The sequence below is a fragment of the Strix aluco genome, chromosome 2 (genome assembly GCF_031877795.1).
Source record: "Strix aluco isolate bStrAlu1 chromosome 2, bStrAlu1.hap1, whole genome shotgun sequence".
In the NCBI taxonomy this organism is placed as follows: domain Eukaryota; kingdom Metazoa; phylum Chordata; class Aves; order Strigiformes; family Strigidae; genus Strix; species Strix aluco.
This window is the reverse complement of record NC_133932.1, coordinates 20709649-20731830: the sequence shown is the minus strand read 5'-3', so window position 1 is coordinate 20731830 and position 22182 is coordinate 20709649. Positions and strand designations below refer to the sequence as shown.

General features: G+C 41.6%; 2 protein-coding genes across 2 annotated transcripts in view; one reads left to right on the top strand and one right to left on the bottom strand.

The window, feature by feature from the left end:
* Nucleotides 1–2482, top strand: part of PDZK1 (PDZ domain containing 1) — a 10903-nt gene extending 8421 nt beyond the window's left edge. The window contains exons 7-9 of the mRNA XM_074813293.1: nt 63–257; nt 1051–1350; nt 2343–2482. Of these exons, the coding sequence (XP_074669394.1) occupies nt 63–257; nt 1051–1350; nt 2343–2420 (573 nt within the window). The 3' untranslated portion in view covers nt 2421–2482. The remainder of the gene's footprint in view (nt 1–62; nt 258–1050; nt 1351–2342) is intronic.
* GPR89B (G protein-coupled receptor 89B) lies at nt 1543–22182 on the bottom strand. Its single transcript, XM_074813307.1, has 14 exons — nt 22093–22182; nt 18676–18735; nt 17708–17811; nt 16074–16180; nt 15077–15178; nt 11874–11994; nt 11541–11621; nt 8165–8274; nt 6764–6852; nt 6281–6373; nt 5830–5925; nt 5183–5272; nt 4490–4555; nt 1543–4329 (listed from the first exon to the last, which is right to left on the bottom strand). Exons 1-14 carry the CDS (start codon nt 22132–22134, stop codon nt 4123–4125), a joined length of 1368 nt encoding a protein of 455 aa, XP_074669408.1. The 5' UTR covers nt 22135–22182; the 3' UTR covers nt 1543–4122.

The following is a 22182-nucleotide window of genomic DNA, read 5'->3' as shown; positions in this document are numbered from 1 at the left end:
AAGCCTAATACAGATTTCCAACAGAAGTCTTTATGTTAACAAAGTTTTTTCACTTTTCTCAGGCTCAAATTTCCCCCTTCTCATACTACTACAAAGCAAAAGATCCAACTCCAGCTAAAATGCAGGAAAGAGTGGAGTTGCATACTGAGCAGAAAGTGAACCACAAGCCAAGAATCTGCAAGATGGTGAAGGGGCCTAGTGGATTTGGCTTCAGTTTAAACATGATCAAGAACAAGCCTGGACTATTCATCAATGAGGTACTAATGTAGAATGAGGAACAAGGAAAAGCTGAAGTAGTCTGCCGGACAGCTTCCTCCCTTCCGTCCTGCAAATATATTCAACAAAAGCCACAAAAGACAAGTCTCTTCTCCAGTGCTCTCAGATAAGAGCTGCAATTGTTAAAGTCAGACTGACACTGTAGGACCAAGACAAAAAATAAGCACCAGAAAACACTCCGCATTCTGTTCGATGTCTAAAGGGAAAGGGAATCCAGCTTTTGCATGATTTTTTGCTTTTATTCGTGAAGCTGGCATGCTAAAATTAGTAAATAAGATTTTTTTGAGTGTAGAACACCCTGAATGTGAGAGACACCTTCATCCCACTCTACCCCCCTTCTCTGAATTCCACAGCTGACAAAGTCAAACCTCTGCTATCTCAAATTATGTCTGTGCCTTCAGCTTTCCTGAGAAGAGGGGTTCCACTCATTACTAAGTACTACGGAATCTGTGAAATGTAGTAAAGTTAACTTTAAAGTTCCTGGACAGGGACCTGCAAATAATCAGAAAATTGGGTTTCCACCTGTTTTCGTGATTCTGCCGTGCCGTATTTCTAGAACAAAAATCTACCAAAATCAAGACATCTTAAATCTCAAACTACATCTAGGCCTATTGCCTTTCCCAATTCACTTCTGACACACAAATTCCCCCTTCCCCATGCTTATTTTGCTATCTTGTAAGGAAAGCAGTAACACAATAGTCTAGCCAACCATCAGTTGTTAATGTATCTTTCCCACTTTTATGCTAATACCACAGTTTGAACTTGCCTTTGCAGGTACAAAACCATGGGCCAGCTGACACAGCAGGTGTTGAAAATAACGACTTTTTGGTGGAAGTGAATGGGGTGAATGTGATTAATGAATCCTATGACAAAGTGGTGTCAAGAATCCAAGACAGTGGTGACAGACTAACACTACTGGTGTGCAGCAAAGATGCTTACAAATATTTCCAGGACCAGAACATGCCCATCACAGCTTCTATGGCAGATCCAGTCCACGACACTTCTGAACCTCCTGCTTATACAGAAAACCATCCGTCAGAGCCAGAAAGAAACTCACCTGAACCAAGGGAACGGGTGAGTAATACTGCATTAAGCACGTGTTAAGGGATCATCTAGGGGATAGTAAAAGAACTTTTTTCAGCTAGTATGTATTCCTGAACTACGATTTTTAACTTGAGCCTGGATTTTTACAAGTCAGTCTATGTTATTAAATGGGAAGCTGTGGTCTGATTATCATAAAACAACTCTTCCTTTCCCCACACATAATACAGGTGAGTATCTTTAATGCAACATTAAATCACAGAAAGGATGCACATACATTTTATGGCACAAGATAATCCAAATACGTACTCCTTAATGAAGATGGGAAACAGACAATACAATCCTGAAAGTGCAGGGAAAAAAGTGCTTAAATACATCATAAAGCATCCATCACTTTTGGGGAAATCAGGTGAAATATTTCAAAACAGATCATTTTGTAGAAGAAAGAGCAACTGATAGATTATGATGACATTTTCTAAGAAATGTGGTGTTCGAAATTATTTAACTCACTTTATGCCATTAGAAAGAATCTGAAGCATGACAGAAGTCAGAAAAGCAGGAAGGTATTTCTTCTTTAATCAGTCATTTTGAATCCTTTGTGGTCAGCCTTAAATATTTAAATGTTTCTTTTCTGATCATGCAAAAGACAGACAAGAATAAGACCAATACTGTCTCATATGAATTTTTCATTACCCTTGTCTGCAAATGTCCAGCTGCAAGTTTTTTTCAAGTTTCTTAGTCACCAAGCTGCATTTTGCAGATCTGAAGTCAGCACCACTTTTGTGTGCAAATTCAGCAGGTATGGAAATTAAACAATAGGAAACCTCCATTGAACAGATTTCTCTCTAAATGTACTTAACCAGAAAGCACTTCAACAACAAAAATCACATTTGTTGGCTCATTCTGCCATCCAAACAAGTACATTATTAGTAGAGATGAAAATAGGAGTCCTTCCTAACACTGCAGGCTATCAAGCATGTTTACAAACTAAAAATAATCAGAACGTATTTGTTACTCCTCTGCAGGCAAGCTCATCCTCCTCTTCACAATCAGCTGCCTCTACAAGAGCAGACAGTGACAACAATGATGACACAAAGTTCTGAGGAGACAAACTATGCCAAGAACAAAAAAAGAAACCTTCCAAATCCTCTTTCTTCAATCATTCTTTGCTACTACACCTCCCAGAACTTGACTATTCCTGGGAGTGCCATACCTGTAAAGGACTGCAATCTCTTGCTGAAATGCAGCTGCCTGAAATAAACGCTTCAGTGTAACTTGCATTCATTTGACACACTGCAATTGTACTTCATTTGCTTTCTGCCTTGTAAAGCGGGCACTTAGTCACTTACTTCTGTAAAGACTTAAATAACAAGAAGCATATAATTAAGTATATTGCATCAGAAGGTGGAAGCGTTTTATAGATTCATAAGCATCTTAGCATTTTAAGGATAAGCTCTTAATAAAGAGCAACTGATTTCTCCCCATCTCCCAGGAGAGGCAGTTCTCCCCCGATCCAAGTCAACTCAATCTCTGTGGCGACTCTTCTATGCTACACTTGCAGCACTACAACTGCTGTGAAATGGCTTAAGCCAATGTACTCTGTGCATTATGCTCTTTTCTCCTGCTAACATTGCAGAAATTTCTTTGAGATATTAAGCTAACTTCACAGCTCAAGACATTTAAGCACTATTCTCTCTTCTCTGCATACAGCTGTGGATCACAGTAATTAGAAGAGCGTACATAATTCAGTCATGCAGGTTTGTCTAACTCCAAGTCAACAACATGTTGTCTTGAATGTGACATGAATGTCTCTGTAATACTGCTGCCTTATACTTTGCCTCCTTGCTGTACACCAAAGGCAACACAGAAATAAACTGTTTAGAGTGGCTATTTTTCTCCCCCTAGGGTCATACTCTTACTACCTATGGTTTATGTTCCAGAACAATTTTAAAATAAACAAAGCATAGGAGAGTGGCTATGGAAAGCTACGAGCTTAAGTCACATGAATAAAATTTACTTTTATGCCTTGAATTACATCAAGAAGGGCTACTGTAGAAGAATACACAGGTTGTGGGGAACACCAAATTTACAGCATATAAGGTAAACTAAATTTGTAACATGTAAGGTAAACAAGGCATAACTGTGGTCTTTGACTTCACACTGAACTCTAGCAAAGAAAAATCCAAAACCTCAGTTCCATTTATGCAGGGAGAGAAAATAAAGTTGAGACTCAGCAACAGAAAGCTAATCTCCAGCTCCTAAGGACAGTAGGTACTAGTGATACACACCAGCATACACTCCCTACAGAAATGCAGTGAAATTCTCTCAACTTCACTTCTGCCAGACAGCAAATTTCTAGCTCACTTCCAGCCAAATCTTTGGGGCTGACAAAAAACAATTGTGATGCGTGCATAAGATATTACAAAAGCTTATTTAATTCCACAGACTCAAACATTCAACACCAGAATTGCTGTCCTCTGAATCCCAATTATGAATCGATTTTCAAAACAAAAATCACATTTCCTTGGCGCCTTCTGTGAAGATGATCTTTTAACAGTAAAAGGAGTGCCCTTAGTCCTTGGCAGCAAACTATCTCACATTCAATATGTGCATCCCCTTTGCTTCAAGCTGCGGCACCTTAACAAAATGAGCCACAGAGCTTGATGATGACATGTGTGGAAGTTCAAAGAGCCGGTTACTGCTGGAGCACACAGAATAATCCTGGCTCTCCAAGTTTTGCAGTCCACAGGAGTTGCAGCAGTGCAGCTGAAAGGACAGGGAGCAGTGCGTGACTGCAGTCCTTACTTAGAGGGCCATATGCTTCTCTGGGGCTTGTTTGTGTGCTAAATAGAGAAAGAGGATACTAGACAGCGCACTAACTAGGAATATCACATCAAACCAGCGATGATAAAAGTTGAACTGGAGCTCTCCCAGGACTTCTGTAATAATAGTGCGATACTCTAGAGGCATGCTCATCCGGATCAAGAGCACTGATGACACAAAGTACATACCCTGCAAATTAAAAAAGAAAAAGCAGTTATTGTTGCACAGTTGGCTATGTGGCTAATATGGGTCAGCACACAAAAATTTTATTATGTGTATATGTACACACACACAAATATGTATGCATGCATAAATGTTTGTAGGCGTGCCCATGGTTCTACATACTCACCATTATCTGTGCTAAAAGCAGAACAATAACATTGGAGGACTTGCTGCTGGAAATGGCATAGAAGAACTAGAAAAGACAAAAAAAAGCACCGGAAATAAGCAATCAGATAAGTCTGATGTGCCTTATGTCAGCATGAAAGGTATATACCATTCAGTATGTTTTCATTTTAAAAAAACAATAAAAAACATACTTTCTGGAGGAGTTCATGTACCCTGCTTTCAGAGATCTGCAGTCTTAGTCTTAAACATGAATCTCCCTAAGCCAGTGGCGCCATGTGGTAAAAGTCATATAATGATATAGATTGAAGTTTAAGCTTAGGTACCAAAAGCCAGGTCAAGACAATGAGTCCCATGCCTTTCCAGTGCTACCAGCAGCTCAAATTAAGCAATCTAAGTTCTTTTAATCACCATCTCATCAACCTTGCTAATAAGCCCTTGCTACAGCATCATTCTGAACCCTTGCTTACATTTAACATCTCATTTAACATCTACGTCTCTTCAGCAAGAGAGACTGAGTGGGGAAATATACTGCAGAAGGTAATTTTCCTCCCTTCCTCCCTCTGCCAGTATTTATATTCCGATATTTAAAACATAAATGTGTATTGAAAGTTTATACTGTATTTGTCCCTTCTAAAGTTAAAGATCTGATAACAGCTTTCCTGGTCCAAAACCACAGACGAGTCCTGGCTCTTACCTTTGTAAGTGTGATTAACAATCCTCTGATAGAGGTAACAATAATTATTCCAACAAGAATAAAGGAAATGTGCTGAGACCAGAATTTCACCTGTATCAACAAGAAGAATACAGTTAAATCTCTAACACTAACCCCATTTACACATCTTATAGCTGCCAATTCTTCTTATTTCCTAATTGTAGAGATATCCATTGTAGACAGGTTTATACAACAGACATTTTCACAAACATATTAGCAATTATTTTCTCCAAAGACATGATAAAAACAGATTTAACTTACACCAATCACAAAGAACCCTGTATTCACAGGGATATATTTTAAAAGTGTAAATGACAGAACACCTATGTGCACGAGCAAACGTAATTACTCTGCAGTAAATGTATTAATCTAAGCAAGTTGACTAATGTGTTTCCATTTGCTCAAAACAAACAAGCAAATCACTGCCTCTCTGGCAAGACCACATTACCAACGCAGCATACAATCAGTGTGAAAGCAAAGTTCATGGTGCATCTTCCCTTCCTCCTCAATAAATCAGAAGTCAAAGACACATTCTCAGGCCTCTACCACCCTCTCCCTATCAGCAGTATGATTTTATTTAGATAAGATAGGAACTGCTGAAAAGTCTGTAAGAATTAATAAAGTCTCACATCAAACTGGATTCCCAGATAATTTACAGTGATCTCAATTCCTCTTGTGACTGGATCAGTCTTCCCCACACGATCAAATACAATATTGATGGTTGCCTGCAAGAGAGAGATGGACTTACGTTCAAACAAGAAACTAAAAGCATACCTCACTGTTACATGTGAGACACATGCAGGACTCTCACTTTGTATCCCCAAACAAAGGGACAGAGGGAGGTCGGACTGTCTAAGAAGGTGCAAAATGAAGCATGTAAGAATTGCTCATCTAATGCTCTGTACAAAAAGACAGATCCAAAGCTTTACTTCAATCAAGAATCAGCTTCTTTCAGAATTTCCAGAAGCAGGATTTTAAGGAAACCAGAGCATTACTTGATGAACTGCACGTATAGCATAATCTATGCAGGGTGTGACATTTGCATATGTCCACATAAAACACATTAAAACATTTACATACCATGAAGATTTTCCAGACACAGTAGATGGAGAAAAAATAACCCAAAAAATTAAAGTATTTTCCCTGGAAAGTTTTGGAGTACTCTATTCTCTCCTGGAAATACAGAAGGAGGGAGGGGGAACAGAACAGACACAAAAAAAATATAATTTCCACAATCACCCATAACACAAAATTTTAATGGAGCACCAATAGTAGCAAACACAGCTTTATCCTTCTACACCTCTTAATTCAAATGTTTCTGAACTCAACATTTTTTTATTCAAAAGTTTCTGAATGGCTTTAGGGACATGAGGCATACTCTGGTATGTACCTGAACTGGAAAGAAACTGCCATCTAGACCCAAAATTAAAGCGGATCCTCACTCCACCACATCACATTTCAACATTTACCTGCTGAACAGCATTCAATTTCTTGTAACATACATTCTCTTTTGAACTACTCTGGCCTCCCAACACCCATCTGGGCAGTTACTTTGCTGTGTACCTTTGTTGCATGCAAGTCAGCAGTTTCCAGAAAAAGCTGCCGACTCAGCTCTTCTAGGGCATCCACTTCTTGCTGGATAAGGGACAGATCTGGCAAACCAGCATAGTCAAGTCTAGAATACGTCACAAATTCGTCATTAAAAACAAAACATTCCCCACCTTCAGCCCAAGGGCCGCACCTAATGTTCTGACTACTTTCTTCATCCGGATCAGTTTTCTGATTGTCTTAATGCTCCTTGTTAATCCTGCACTCAAAGAAATCTCAAGGATACATATATTGCACACTACTCCATTTTAAGAAGGTAGGCAGTACACAGTATTTAGGCAGTCACGCAACAAGCTCTTCATTTCTCTGCCTGGGGAACACACTGCAGAATAGAACCAGAGCTCTCGAAAACTGCTGCCCCACTTTGAGCAGTTTCCCTTCTCACTGAAGTGCATCTCACAATATGTCACTCTCATACCATCTTCATAAAAAAAACTGCTGAGTAACTGCTCCAAGAGATTAGTGATTATTATGAAGGCTCTTGTCAAATAGCCAAATTCTGATTTTAACAGCTAGTGGGAAAGGAGAGGAAGAAGAGTCCTCAGCCTTAAATATGCAAACTGCACTATTTAGGTGGTCTGGCAGAAATTGCTGGTAGGCAACTGTAAGTTAGAGAAATACAGACCTTTGTAACTCCCAACAGATTCCTTCTACTGCTTTCATATGGGCAGAGCAAGTTCTGTTCACCTGTTCCTATCCACCCTTTTGTCACACCGCTATAGTGCCAGCGACCAGTCTGTACCACGAGAACAATTTATTTCATCAACAAGTTGCTTCCTGCCCCTCTTTTTCTCACAGCTTTCCAACATGGCCAGAAAGCCAACTAACTATAGGTTAGCTAAATTGTTCCAGCACCTCAGCCAACCCCATTGTTTTGCTCGTGTACATCACGGGTTCCCCAACCCAGAAGAGCATATTTCAAGTTACGAGAAAAATACGCATGCAGGTCAGTCATACGAGCAAAGGATACACCAGAATAGAAAGTTGCCTCCCACGTCAGTGATGCGACGGGGTAGCCATCTGCAACGTGACACCGTAAGTGTGCACACCTGTCCTGAGATCTGCTGTACACCTCAACCACGGTGATGCAACAGCACATTTATAGGGCAGGGTAGCAGCATACAACTCCCGACTGTGTCACAGTAAATCTATGCATCCAACCCCTGGGCAAAAGGTCAGGCAGTACAGTGCCAGAGAACAAACTTCCCAGGAGACATTAAGCCTTTTGCTCAGACTGCTGAAATGTGTTGAAACACAAATGCTTTGTAACCGGCCCAACTAACACTCTTCCTTTTAAAACAGAAGAAAGCTGGAGCCACCTCACAAGGCAGGTGCCAGCATGCAGATGAAGGATACTTTCACTGCCTGCAACAGATGTTGTAACGCTTTTTATCATTCCCCAGAAGCCAGTGGGTTTGTTATGCACTTCTCCTCTCTGGAACATTGTCCTATGAGCCACTGCTATCCTGAAAGAACAGAAAACAAGTCCTTAGGAATAAAGTATTTTATAAAAAATCAAAACAAAAAAAATAACCCAAAACCCCCTAAAACCAGTTCCTTAGAAGACACTGTTAAACTAAATTCACTGCAAACAGATGCCCCTAGTTTTTTTTCCCTTAGCACCAATCTTGCTTCATAACATTATCTTGATTAGCTCTGGAGTAGAGCCCAGATCTAATCAAGCAAGATTCAATGAGACTCTTCCCAAGATTTCCATTCAGGATCCTGCTTCAATCCTTAAAGGGATTTAAACTCAATTAAAAATAAAAATTCAAATGTATTTCTCAGTCATATGATTAGTCGCCTTCCTTTCCTCAAACACATGACTGTGCTATCTCAAGTTCAGGAATCGGAAGACTTCTCATGCTCCTCTCTCCCCTGGAACACCTCTTCTTTATCGCTGCACATCCGCCTCCTCCACAGAACTGTGAGCGCTGGATGGTATGCAGCAGCACTCCCTGATATGCTGTCACTCACTACTGGGCTGCATGACAAGCTGTTATGAAGCAGAAACACAGAAATCCATTATTGGACTGAACCACTGGATGCTTCAGGCGATCTGAACGTGACTCCTAAAGCTAATTCCAACACTACAGCAGCAGCTGCATATTGTCCCTCACACTCCCATGTGCACCACAGCATAATCCCCACGAGCAGTGCTGGCTTCTGGCCTCATTCCCTCACATTTCTCCCCATTGAAATTTGTGAGCTGGTTATCCACTCCTAAGCTGAAAACTATTCATAGGATTGTCAAGGCGATCCATGATTCGACAGTGTTTAGGCCCTTTCTTGTAGCTGCAGCCCGTATTGCTACATTTGGCACCGAGCCCTCTTCAAGGTTGTTGATAAGCAGTGCAACAAAAAAAAAAAAATTAAAAAAAATTCACTCCTCCACATCCAGGAAAAGAAACACCCTTGGGGCACCCCACATAACACACACAAAAGCACATACGGCCACAGACTACAAATAACAGAGATCCTAGAACGATTCAATTCATCCTGATAGCTGCCAAATATAAGAATTCCATTTTTAATCCTTGCTTTCTTTCCAGTACCCGATTCACATGTTCCATCCCAAATGATCCACAGCATTGCAGCAAAAATGCAGCTATGTCAAGGCGAAGCTCAAAGCTCTAAGTATACAAAGGCAAATCTTTTCTTTTGAGAGGTGGCAGAGATCTCTGTACCCACACAGTAGTCACGAGTTCTGGAGACCTCACAGAAAAGATCCACAGGCAGAAACCACACACTTTGCCTGTGTAGATATGTGATACATCTATGTCAGATAGCCTGATTTGACTCTAACATGAACCAAATGAAGCAATGGTGTCACAGACTCTAGGCATTTCAAACCTGAGGCTTAGTTATGTCATATTTGCAAGGATGAATATAAAGAACCTGCCAACCTTAGAGGTGAGTTTCCATAAGGCTTTACTCAATTACACGCAGGAAGGAGAGAACAATAATTCCTGTGCAAAAAGTATCAGGGAAAACAACTTTCAACAACTATTCCCTACTGACAAGGAAGCCAGTACGAATAAGGGTTGGTATGATAAGAAATGTCAAGATCAGCAAACAAAACAAAAAAGGTTTTATGTTCTATTGCCTTATAACCCTTGTATGCATTGATACGTACTGAGTTATCAGGAGTGCTGAAAAGGTGGCCAGTAAGTAACTGACAATTTATGGAACTATAGCGTTTACCCTACTCTGTAAAATACTGCTATTCCCGCTTGTTCTGCCAAATGATTTGGATTGCATTTGGACTGATACAAATCTAACTTTTTAAGCTCTGCTTTACATGAGCAAATAGTCCAATTATGCAAGCCACTGCTCCCTGTCAAAGCAAAAAGAGAACAAAATCTACAGAACTCAAGCTTCTGCTATTTCTTGCACATTTCTGAGACTACAGTTTGGGGGGGGGGGTTTGGTTATTTTTTGGGGTTGGTTTTAAACACAAATACGTGAACATCAGTATAATTCCCAAGCAATTAACACGCTTTACGTGGCTCTTCATAATGGTTAGAAAGTTGCTACATTCTGAAGATTTCCTGGCCACAGGAAGGCAAGAAAGCATTAGTCAGTTACAAGTCCCAGAGATCCTTACTTTTACGCCAGCATCACTCTCCCTGGACCAGAAGTCCAAAACCACTGTACAAAACCGAAGAGCACAGAGTCAGAAGCAGCATTGCACAGTATCTTTCAACTCCAAAGCCAATATTTTAATATGGTCCTAGTCAATTAAATCAATTAAACCTGAGTAATTAAATTCCCTCACTACTTACCATCTCACACAAATACCGAGGTAACATTTGTTCACCACTTAACATTTTCAAAGGCGAAAAAAAAAAGTTATGCTTTAACTCCACTTCTATATGCTAATACTGATCAGTAGATACACATGCTGGTGACTAATTCAACAAGGTTAGACCACCTACAAGATCCCTGGTCATACATTTAAAAGTTCCATTAAAACAGTAGCATGCCAAAAGTAAAGTCTGGAGGACTGCTACCAGAATTCAGTGTCAGACAGTCAAACCTTTGAAGTGACTATGATAATTGTATTTATTCTGCACAATTAGTAAGGCATGCAATATGTAATTCGTAAATAACAGCAGACAAAAATCTTTTCAGTGTAAATGAAATTACATTGTCGTTTAGGGCACATGGAATAAGCTAAGCCACCAAAAGCAGAATTCTGATGGCATGCTTGCGCACTACCCTACATTCACATTAGCAGTTTTGCAATTCTGCAAAACTTAACTAATGTAAGCCTTGCCATTTGCAAGAATATAGCTGTGTCCACACCAGCTCACTAGCCTGCTTCAGCTTTGACCAGGAAACACCAGAGCAGGAGAGCACTCAGCATGTGTGAACCGATTTCTGTACTGAAACCGCCAGTAAGAGCCAGCTGTGGTGGCTTAAGGGTCACTGCCTCATCAGGAGAGAAAGGTGCCCATCTTACAGACTAGTCAAAGTGCCATCAGAGAGTTACAATTTGTCTTGAAAGCCTAATCTGTGCCACTGCAGTAAGAAAGGGTACTATTTAGTGCACCTCTGGGAAAAAAACAAAGTTGTGTATCCGCACAGCTCAACTCAATTCAGCCACCTGCTTCACTGGAACACGTACCCTTGACAGGACTAATAATTTTGGTAATTTCAACAACCATCTTATACCATACTGACTGAAATCCTTGAAATAAACCATTTCATGCTACTGCTACCTTCTCACCTTTTTTTCTTGCTAACAATCATGTCCATAGTCTGAAGGAGTCGTCGCTCCAGAGCCAGAATATCTGCATCTGTCACATTCCTGAAAATGAAGACACCCAATTAGGCCTGCTATCCCATTTCAGAGGAAATATGCACATTCCCATGAAACAACGAAGAGAGAAGCCTGTATAAGAAGAATATGCTTCAGCAATGGAAACTGTTCTAGCACGTAGACATGGCCATAGCTAGATTCAGCAAAAAAAAAGGATGAAAAAACTTGAATCAATGCCACAGGAAAAGTAGAAGAATAATCTCAAAAAGGTGGACAAAATATTTTACAAGCTGCAGTTACCTGAGAAAGTAGGACATGTAAGTGTATGGACAGTTGACAGCCCCAAATCCTGACAGCAAAGCCATGAGTGTCACCCCAATCACACCCACGCGACTGATGAGCTGTTCTATAGACAGGATTCCTGAGAGAGGAAAAACACGGCATTAGTAGTCCTGCTCTCTTCACGCTGCTCCACACTTGGTCCCTTCACAACATAACACACATACGGAGCTGCTTAATGAATCCGACTGCAATTTCCCACTGCAATGACCAAGGTAATATGAAGTACAGACAGGGACTGTGAGAAGAAAGAGGTAGAAAGCCTCCCTCAGAAAGCACGTTTCCATGCTTAGAAACAGGGATGGGAAACTCTAGCTATGTAGGAGCTTAAGACAGATCGGAAGAGGCCTAACAGTCAATAATTTGGTTCTAAATTAATAAAACACCCGTCACTGCACTCTGCTGAGGTGGGAACAGAGATCAGCCACCAGACACTAATAAAGGAGGCATCTCTTCCACAAAGCCACTTCTGCAATAACCAAGATTAGAGTTACCAAATCAGTTGTCCTGGCAAACTGGCCCAAAAATGTCTGAACCATAGCGAGGAGCCCTGTCCTGTCAACTGTTGTTAGAAGTGACCCCTCCAGATCAGATGCAATTTGTGCTTGTAGGACAGTGGAGTTATGACAGCATGGGAAGCTTATGCTGCTCCTGGCTGTTCAGTATTCATCTTGTGGACACACACACATTGCTGAGGTGACCACCAACAAGGCATTCCACCTCAGCACCAAGAGGACTCTAAAACATATATTCACATAATACAGCCTGTGCTGTAACCAACACCAAGCACTGAAGTTGCATTTATTCATTTCAGCCGTTAAACACAGACCTCAACGTGTCTTCTCAGGACACAGTGCCATGTGCTACTAAACATCACTCACTTTTTAGGGAGGTAGTTATAGAGCAGCTGCCACACACAGCACATTTGGAGCTTACACGATTGCAAAGCTGAGATGGCCAAGTGCCAAGCCACATTTCATGCTTCAGAGAAGGGGAATAAATGATGAAAACAAGGCAAAAAGACTTCACAAAGGGAGACTGAGACACCCAGTCATGTGCAGCTGCATAGAGATTTACACGAGCTACAGAATGTGCTACAATACACTGGCCTTTTGCCCCACACACTGTCAGACAGCAGCAGTTAAAACAGAGGTGCCTTCAAAATGACATGACATTCCACTGGTTAAAGCAATGCTTCCCCACAACACTCACAGCAACCCCACTCTTGTGATCAGGTCAGATAAAACAAATGTTTTATCAATACAGATAAAGATAGGAGCTTTATTAGAATACTAGAATGTAATTGAGTAAAGCACAACCTTCCTTCTACTACGAGCTCCCAAACTCAGGTCGATTAAACAAGCTGCAGACCAACCACGGCTGCTGACTGGCGGTGCATTTCCCAGCCGCAGCACACCGCCATCACCACCCCCAGGCAAGGCACCCCCTGACACAGGGGGCCAGTGCAGGCACCCGAAAGGGCCCCCTGGTCCGCACAACTCCCCCGCCGCCGCACACCGCCGTCATGCAGGTGAGCAGGGTGGGGCACACTGAGAAAGACACCACAGGTAACATACTACAGTGTGAGGGGCTCATTAAGCATGGCCTCCTGTCACATCTCCCTCCACAGTAGGTTCCCACCTGTCTGAATTGGGCCACTGCCACACGACAAAACCCTGCAGCAGCCTTGTCCGTACATACAGGACAGCAGCGCCCCAGCAGTACAGCAGGGGAAAAAAAAAAAAAAGAATCCTTTGTTTTAACCTTATGTCTACACCTGGCAGGATAAGGCACTGTACAACTGTTAAGTGGAGGTATCATCCTGTAAAGCAGAAGTTTAAAATACAAAACACCTCACTACCAGTTTTGGGAATCTGCAGTTGTGACACAGCTTCACAGAACCTCTTCAGTGATCTGAAGAGGATTACCTTTTAAACCCCATGGCTAAGGTCCCACTGGGTTGTTATATTCTGTCAACTCAAGTGCCTTCTGCAACTCAAAGTGGATACATGTTTTTCTTGGCAATGAAACACTGGGCAGAGGGATCTGCGCTATATACTAATTGTTGTATTTCAGTGACAAATGACACAATTACAAAACACAAATACACACTTTCTCTTAGGAAAGTTTTTGGATCACAAATGAAAGGGTGAGCGGACCCTACAGCAGTCGGTATCCTTCAATTTTTCTCTTAGGTACAGACTAAAGTAGGTCCTAGAGAACAGAAAGATTAAGCTGACCATTACCTCTGCAGACAGACATATTCACCAATTTGAGTGAAACTGACTGAATTTCACCTGTTGAGAACAATACACAAACGATTTTCCAGTGCAGGGGATAAGGGAACCCAGGTGACAAACAGTCACAGTGTTACAACCGTTCAGCACACTTAGGTGCCTGAAGAATCCTTACAGCAGTTAGGCACATGCCAACAAGCTCTGCTGGAACCAAACCAGCCCAAGTGCACACGCAGCATCTTCACACTATAAATACTCTTGGTTCCATGACTGCAACGCAGAAATACCCAAGCTAATTCTGCACATAAATAGCTCTGGCATCCAGCAGGGCGTACCATTCTAGTACCATGCAACTGTACTGCCTCTGGGCTCAGGCGGTGTACGAAGCTGTACCAGTCGTGTTGCTGGCTACAGTCTGCGTGGCTCTGGTGTTTAGGCACTTGGCCACGTTTTGTCAACTGGACAGCCACCTATGCTAAACTGATCTGATTTCAGCCACAAGAAACAATAACCTGACTGAAAAAAGTCAGATGATGTCAATTCTCTTCTTAAATAAATTAGCTTTAGTCTCCACAAGAAAAGAAACAAGTGAATAAAAATTGTGATCAAGTGGAGCTGCAGTTTTTGTGTCCTCAGAAAGTACACTGTGTTCTTACACAGTTTAAGTTCAGTTAAGACTCATTCACTTTCCTAAAGTTTTTCAGTGGTACTGGGAGAAAACTAATGCAAATAATTCAGACGCATCCACCCATTTCTGTCAGTCTGACAACCTTCAGAACGCAGATTTCAAAGCAGAGCAGACTCTCAGTTGCAAGAACTTTCTACAGTCCCAACTGTAGAGCTGTAATAATAATAGGTCCAAGATAAAAGTTAGATAACAAAGCCTATTTTCAGGAGGGAAGGAATCAGCAAGAATATGAAACTCACCATGTTTTGGGCTGAGGATAGGAAATGGATCCCCCAACTTCCAGAAGAAATACATGAACGTCAACCACAAAACACACGCAAAAAGCAGTTTCTGTCTGTGCACTAACAGAGAGGAAAAAAACAATATTTTAATGACATTCTTCCTTTAGGGCTTTTTCTAGCTTGCAAAATTGCTACATTGGTCCAAAGGCTGCTTTGAGCACAGGTGGCCAAAACAGGTGTCAACTGACAGAGCTACACTGAGCAGTATGCACCACTTCACTTCCTACAGGACAAGCTATTTGAGAGACAGCTGTTTGCAAGAGTTAATGCAGTGATGCACCACTTTGGCTTCCCTGCCCCCACAGCCCTGTGAAGAGAGCTGCGCTGTGAACCAGGGATCACTTAGCTGCATCTTTCTTGTCCGATCCTGAACATGAAACTTGAAGACTTCACCTTCGTGCCAAAACTACACATTTAATACTCCCAACCTACATGCCTAAGCTTAATACAAAAGAGCAATGAACATCAATAGCTCAAGGGTAAGTGTCCATTAGCGCATGGAAGAGGCCTCATCCAGACAGTAGTAAGCAAAAAAAAAAAAAAAAAAAAAAGCAAAAGTAATTTATTGAGCTTTTCTGCCTCAAGAGTGATTTATTGAGCTTCCCTGCCTCATTTCTTTACCTCCCAGCAGAACAACAGAGCCAAGGGTTCCAGGGTTTGGCTGCAGGCTTAAAATAATAAAGGAACAAATTCCAGTAACGTTACTCTGAAGTGCTCAACTTTGTCAAAACTCATACAGAAAAGCTACATTTGTCGGGGTCAGGTATCTCCTAACTGCTCAATAAACAGTTCATGCTAAAGCATTAAGTTCCAAAGAGAAATCATCTATCCAGAACAAAGCCAGAGGAAGGAGGGAGCTACAGGGATAGTGACCAGCGCATCTCTCAGAAGTTACTTCTCTTCTGTATGTGTAGCCTCAGGTTAGCAGCCCCACTGCCATAAACCAAGTACTCACACAATCTGATATTGCTCACAACGAAGTAACCAATGTAGAAGGGTACCATGAAGACTAGGATGAGCAAAATGACACACAGGTTCAGCTTCCAGTGAAAATATCGAGAGCTAAAATAAAGCCAAAAATACTGATTAGCATGCTACCATAATACAACAAATTTCTCAAAAACAATTGCCTGTCAATGCAATTCTCTCAACTACATCAAGCATTGGATAGTAATATTGGCCTAGCAGATAGCATATTTTGGATTTTGTTGTTTGAGTTGGGGGGTCAGGGGTGTTTGTTTTGGTTTTTTCATTTGCGTTTTAATACAGAGCTCAAGAATGTGTATTTTAAAATTAACAACTATCCCGAAAAACACACTGGGCTATTTTATCAAATACTGTATCTTCTACGGTGACTAATGCCAATTGCAGCATGATTCATTTGATTTACTACTCATCTAGTTGAACAGTAAATCAAAACTAAGTATAAGCAGTAATTAATTTTGTAATGAGTGGCTGAGTCAAAAAAGGGCTAATTCACATTGAAAATATTAAAAATATTTAATGTTCATAATTCAACATTTCACTTCAAAGTGAGTTGTCTCATCTGCAAGACATTGAAAGCAAGAATTTAAAAATACACATACACACACACACACATCTCTCTCAAAATGATCAATACTTCTCTGACCAAAGGAGATTAGCGAAATGCAGATAAGATTCATCTTGGCTGAACTGACTTTTCACTTAGTTTGAATAGAAAAATACATGTCCTGTTCCCAGTATTAACTCATACCCTCTATGCCTCAGGGAAAAAGAAATTACGAGGATCCTTGCCACTTTTTCCTAGCTAATTCAGAGGCAAACATTTTCATCTAGATTGATGTCCAGCCCTTTACTGAAGCTTATAAAAGCATTCTCCTCAGTGATCTCTCTGGCTGCAAGCTCTACAGATTAATAACATACAGTCAGAACTAACCTTACCTTTTATCAGTTTTGTACTTCTTGCCTTTCAACTCCTCTGACTGCTCTCTTATACTAGTATGATGAGAGAATAAATAGGAAACCCAGCTAGTGTCTACACATTACTGTTCTATCCTCTCTTTCCTACTGACTTCTGAAGTAGACGGTTTTTAACATGTCCTTTTTGTAGCAGTCCCCACCCTATGTCAAGGGAGGATGCGCCTTTGATTCACAAATACTGTATTATTACAGAAGTAGTTTTCACTCCACAATTAGCTTCACATCTTAGTCACTGCTCTGACCACCACAGAAAAACTAGTGCTTATAGCTTCTATAGTCCTTAACATCTGAAAAGTGCTCTTCAGCATGATCTGAAGCTTTACAATACTCCCATAAAAGAAATCATTTCTTTTAACTCCACAAACGGAGAAAGTCAAAGACTAAAGCCTTGCCCTAAGGACCTAGACCACACTAATAGCAATTGCATGGAAAATCGGGAGCTTATGGCTTCTAGTCTCATGTCCTGTCAAATAAGCAAATGTTGCTGTTCAAACATCTTCATTGAGTTGTTGACAATTTTCTCACTTGATCTGCCCAATCCAAGACTAATCCATTAATTTACAAGTTGGACTGAAGATGCTGCAGAACACAAAGCAGGCTAGTCCTTGAGTGAGCTTCCAGACTCACCTGCTGTTCAGCACTCCCAAAATCTCAAAGATGATGAGTTCAAACATGGTACAAGAGAAGGCAAACGTCACAGAGAAGATCACCTGAACAACATACTGTCGAACCTGCAATGGAGAGAACAAGCCAGAGACATCAGGCATTTCCATTCCTAGAACAGCATCCTGGATATCCCTGAGGTAACAACACCAAATCACGAGGTACGATGGCACACAACTGGGTCTCTTGCTTCAAGGACCTTGCCCTTTATTTAAATAGGAAGAAACCAACAGCCTGTCAGAAAGCAGAGGGCAAAAACGTAAGTTGCTCAGTATTACACTGATAGCAGCTATTGGCACATGTAACAGAGATGCCTTACACAGAAGGGACGTCAAGCACGCAATGCTCTATGTCAACTTGACTAATGATAGACCCTTGCTAACAGAGCTCTTTGGTCTTAACCTTAGATTTAAAAACAAGATCAGAAAAACTTTCGGGGTCTGATTTTGGCTCACACTTAAGCCAGCTCTGACCTAGACTATATTCTCTCATACCACTCTAGGGATAAGAGAATGCGGCAATTTTATCCCATCCAACCCTCACAAACAATTCAGCCACAATAAACACACCTCACCGAGTTTAAACGTAACCACTGAATTCGATTTTGTCTCAAAACTTTTATAATTACATAGGGCAGGCTTATTCAAGCAAAAGGCAAAACAGTTTCCTATTACACCTGCACCTCCACCATTTTTTTTTTAATTTAAAAGTACCCAATATGGAAACTTTCACTGGTCCCAGAAGAATCCATTTCCTCAATTATCTTGAGTCTTTCCAATAGAAGCAAAAGAGAAAATTAAAAAGAAAGTAACTGTAGAGACAATTCAAAATAAGACAAGAGGACTTAAAAAGAGGAAAAAGGCCAAATGCTGTTTTAAAAATATTTCTGTAATTTTTAAGATATAGACTTATAATGAAAGCTCCATTCTCACCTCATAATCCTTGAAGAGCTTACGCATGAAGAATAGCCACCCAAATCCAAAGAACAGCACCTGCAGAAAAGATAAAGCACTTAACATTTGTATCCAACAACTTGCAAAATACAAAGCTGCATCACTACTGATTGTAGATGAAACAAATGGAAGGAAAAGAGCTGGGCCAAAGTACCCAAGATCCACAAAAGCTTAAAACTTGCCACAATACCACAGAGGGAAGAATATTTTAAATATTCAAGTGTAGCAGACACAGAAAGCTATGCCCTTACAGTCAAGACAGCCCAGGTCTGTATTCCCAAGCTCTCAGAATTCCTCAGTTCCTGGCCTGTCAGCATCCTTTGACACTGTTCTTTCTTGTTTCACTCTTCCAATCTATGGAATTACAGCTTATAGTTTTTCCAGGAAACACAATAATGGAGGCCAAGTAACCACCGGGGTGTCCACAAGATACACACCTTCTAGGGATGAGTAAATTTTGTAACAATATCTGCTGTTTGTTTAAGACTAGAAGTGCATTTGGTTCTTCTGGAGAGGTCTTTCCAATAAATCTGCTTACACACTGACACAGTGTGGGTGAAAGGTGTTAAAAGCATCTCTAAGGTATGGAAAAGGCAGTGCTGAATGCCTCAAACCACAGTCTGGAGTTGGAGAAAGCCACATGGACAAAGAAGGTGAAGCAGGACAAGCCAATAATGCTTTGCATTTCAATGGCTCTCAGAGCACTTTACAAAATTTAGTTAAGTTTCAACACACACCTGAAGAGGCAAACTTAATATCACGTTTTGCAGATGACTTAAATGAAACAAATACAAATTAAGCATTGTGGTCGAAACTGTAATTACCCATCTCCAGACAGTAAAAGGAGACTGTGTGTTCAGGCCCTTCATGGGTAGCCCCGTCTATGCCTCAGAAGATTGAAAACAAGTGTAATGATTTAAAAGAACCCAAGCGAAAAGAGAATTCAGAAGATATTTTTTTTTAGAAAGGTAGCTTTGACCAAAGCAAAATGAAAAATCGGTATATGTCAGAAAGCATGGGACAGAGATAGTATTTCTTCTCAGAGCACACGGAAAAGGCCAGAGCATTCTGTCTCCCTGTGGAGGCGGGAAATTTTCAAACATAAAAATGCAAGAATCACTGTGAATTGCTGTGCATCAGGAGTGACTGGATCTCAGCAGTGGCAAAGGTAACAGACTAACATGATTTCCAGACATGGAATACACTGGGCAAGGGAGATCAAATATATTTGCCTTGAAGTAACTGAAATAGGAATGAGGTCCACTGATTAGTAACACCTGGCAAAACTTGTCTGAGGAGGACTTCAGACTTTAAAGTAATCAATAGCACAAAGGGTAAGATATTGCATTAACCTCATATCTGCAGGTCGTAAGTTAAAGAAGTACGATAAGCAAGTGATATTTACATAAACTAACTCCACATTTAAAAGTGGGAAGGAGGAAAAAGGTAGAGACAAACTCTTCAAAAAGAAGTAAATAGAGTAGAAGAAAGAGATAAGGAGATGATCACGATTATCACGATTAGATTTCCCTTGTGTTAGGGAATGTACAAAAGCACAGAAAGACATTATCGAAACAGTCCACACTCTAAGACACCGCAGGTGAATGCAACATGTTAAGTCAGAAAATTCTTGAGCATTTGATGATTACATGCAGCAATTTAAATATTAATATTTAAAAACTTGACACTTTTGAAGATGATGAGAAGATGCAAAGCTGACATCACAAATGAAAGAAAAGCAATTAGATAAGTTAGATCTTGCAAAGCAAATAATGGGCAAGTTTTTGTTCTGGATGAATTACTAACAGTATCAAAGCTACATTCGAGCCACTGACAATGAAAAAGCATGTTAGGAGCAAAAATCAAAGCATTATCAAGTAGGAGGACATTGTACTTCTAAGAAATAGCCAAAAGCTGTCCTGAAAACTGTCAGGAAAGCTATGGAGTTGTGCATTAAAGTCTACATAAGACAACCAACTGCAGCTGAGAGGTGAAAGGTTCTCTTGCCTCAGCTCATCCCTCCTCACTGCAGAACCAAATTTCATCCCAGCTCAGAAGCTTATCCGTGATCCAGTTAAACTCATTTAACCAAATACTGGAGAGAGCACAAGTAAGAGAGTATGACTCTACTGCAAAGTGGAATTGAAGGAGCAGAACCTTCCACTTTTGGCAGAAGCGGACAGTTGGACCACCTCAGTTGCCAGAGAGGAAGCAAGTGTATTTAGATGCTTACTGAGGAGGGAGCAGGGTAGCAAGAGGAGAGGAAGGTCAGAGAGAACACAATGACAAGATAAATTACTAGCAAAGGAGGCTAATGAAGAAGGAGGCAGTATTTCCTCCCACAAAACAATAGGGCAGTTGCAAGTATGTTAAGACCACAAGCCACTTCATAATGATAAAGATAGGATGACATGAAAAGGTTTAAAGGGCTCCTAGGTGAATTCAGCTGGTGTAAAACAAAGACCAATTGAAAGACAATTTGGATGGCAGCAGAAAGAAAAAGCTGAAGAAAGTGCTGATGGATCAATAGAGGAGGAATTTAAGATAAAATAGTGGTCTCTTTTTAAATTCTTTAAAGCAGATCATGAAAAATCTTCCGAAGTTGTAAACAAGAAAAATCCTCAGGGGCAAACCAGGGATAGAATAGGAATAGAATAGGAATAGAATAGAATATTTCAGTTGGAAGGGACCTACAGTGATCATCTGGTCCAACTGCCTATAACTGGCCTTCTTGACGAATATCAGAAACAAAGTACTAGAGAATAGCACGATGAGCTTCCCTGTCTGTTCCAACTAAGAAAACTTAAATTTATAAAGTGATGCTACGTTACAAGATATTGAACATTTTTATGCATTACACCCTGACGTGACAGGTGCACGAGAGCCAGGGTCACGGTGACGCCTCAGGAAGCAGTCCAAAGACGCATTCAGCTTATCTGCTCCCGCCACAGGAGCTCAGGCGGCGGGAAAGGGCGGGCGGCCATAACGTGACAAACTAACAGCCGAACCCCCCTTGAACTTGCAGCGACGAAGATTTTTTTTTTCCACTTTTGCTGCTGGGCAGCGGGCGGCAAACGCCGAGCGGATGGTTCAGGCGCGGAGCCGTTCCCTCCGCGGTGCCGAGGCGGCCCAGGCAGCGGGACGAGCCCCGGCGGCGGCCAGGCCAGGCCTGAGGCCAGACCGCTGCCGCCGAGGCCGCCCCCAGCTCCCGCCGCCGCGCAGCCGGCTCCGCGCGCCCCGGGAGGCGCATGCGCGCCCGCAAGCCCCGCCCCGCCGCACTGCCCCGGCCGCGGCCGGAGGGACGGCGGGGGCGGCGGGCCAGGCCGCGGCGAGCACCCCCCACCCTCGCCGCTCTAGGGCGCGGGGGCCGGGCCGGGCCGCGCAGCAGCGGCGTACCTGGGAGGTGACCATGATGCTGGAGTCGATGAGGAAGCTCATGGCGGCCGCCGCCGCCGCCTGCCCCGCTTCCGGCCCCGCGCTCGCGCC

Excerpts from the sequence above, each read along its gene's own strand:
- GPR89B (XM_074813307.1), bottom strand. The coding sequence starts at position 22,134 with ATGAGCTTCCTCATCGACTCCAGCATCATGGTCACCTCCCAG. Across the intron at positions 11,622-11,873 it reads TACATGTCCTACTTTCTCAG|GAATGTGACAGATGCAGATA; the intron begins GTAACTGCAGCT and ends CTTCATTTTCAG. Across the intron at positions 5,273-5,829 it reads ATCTGGGAATCCAGTTTGAT|GTGAAATTCTGGTCTCAGCA; the intron begins GTGAGACTTTAT and ends TTGTTGATACAG.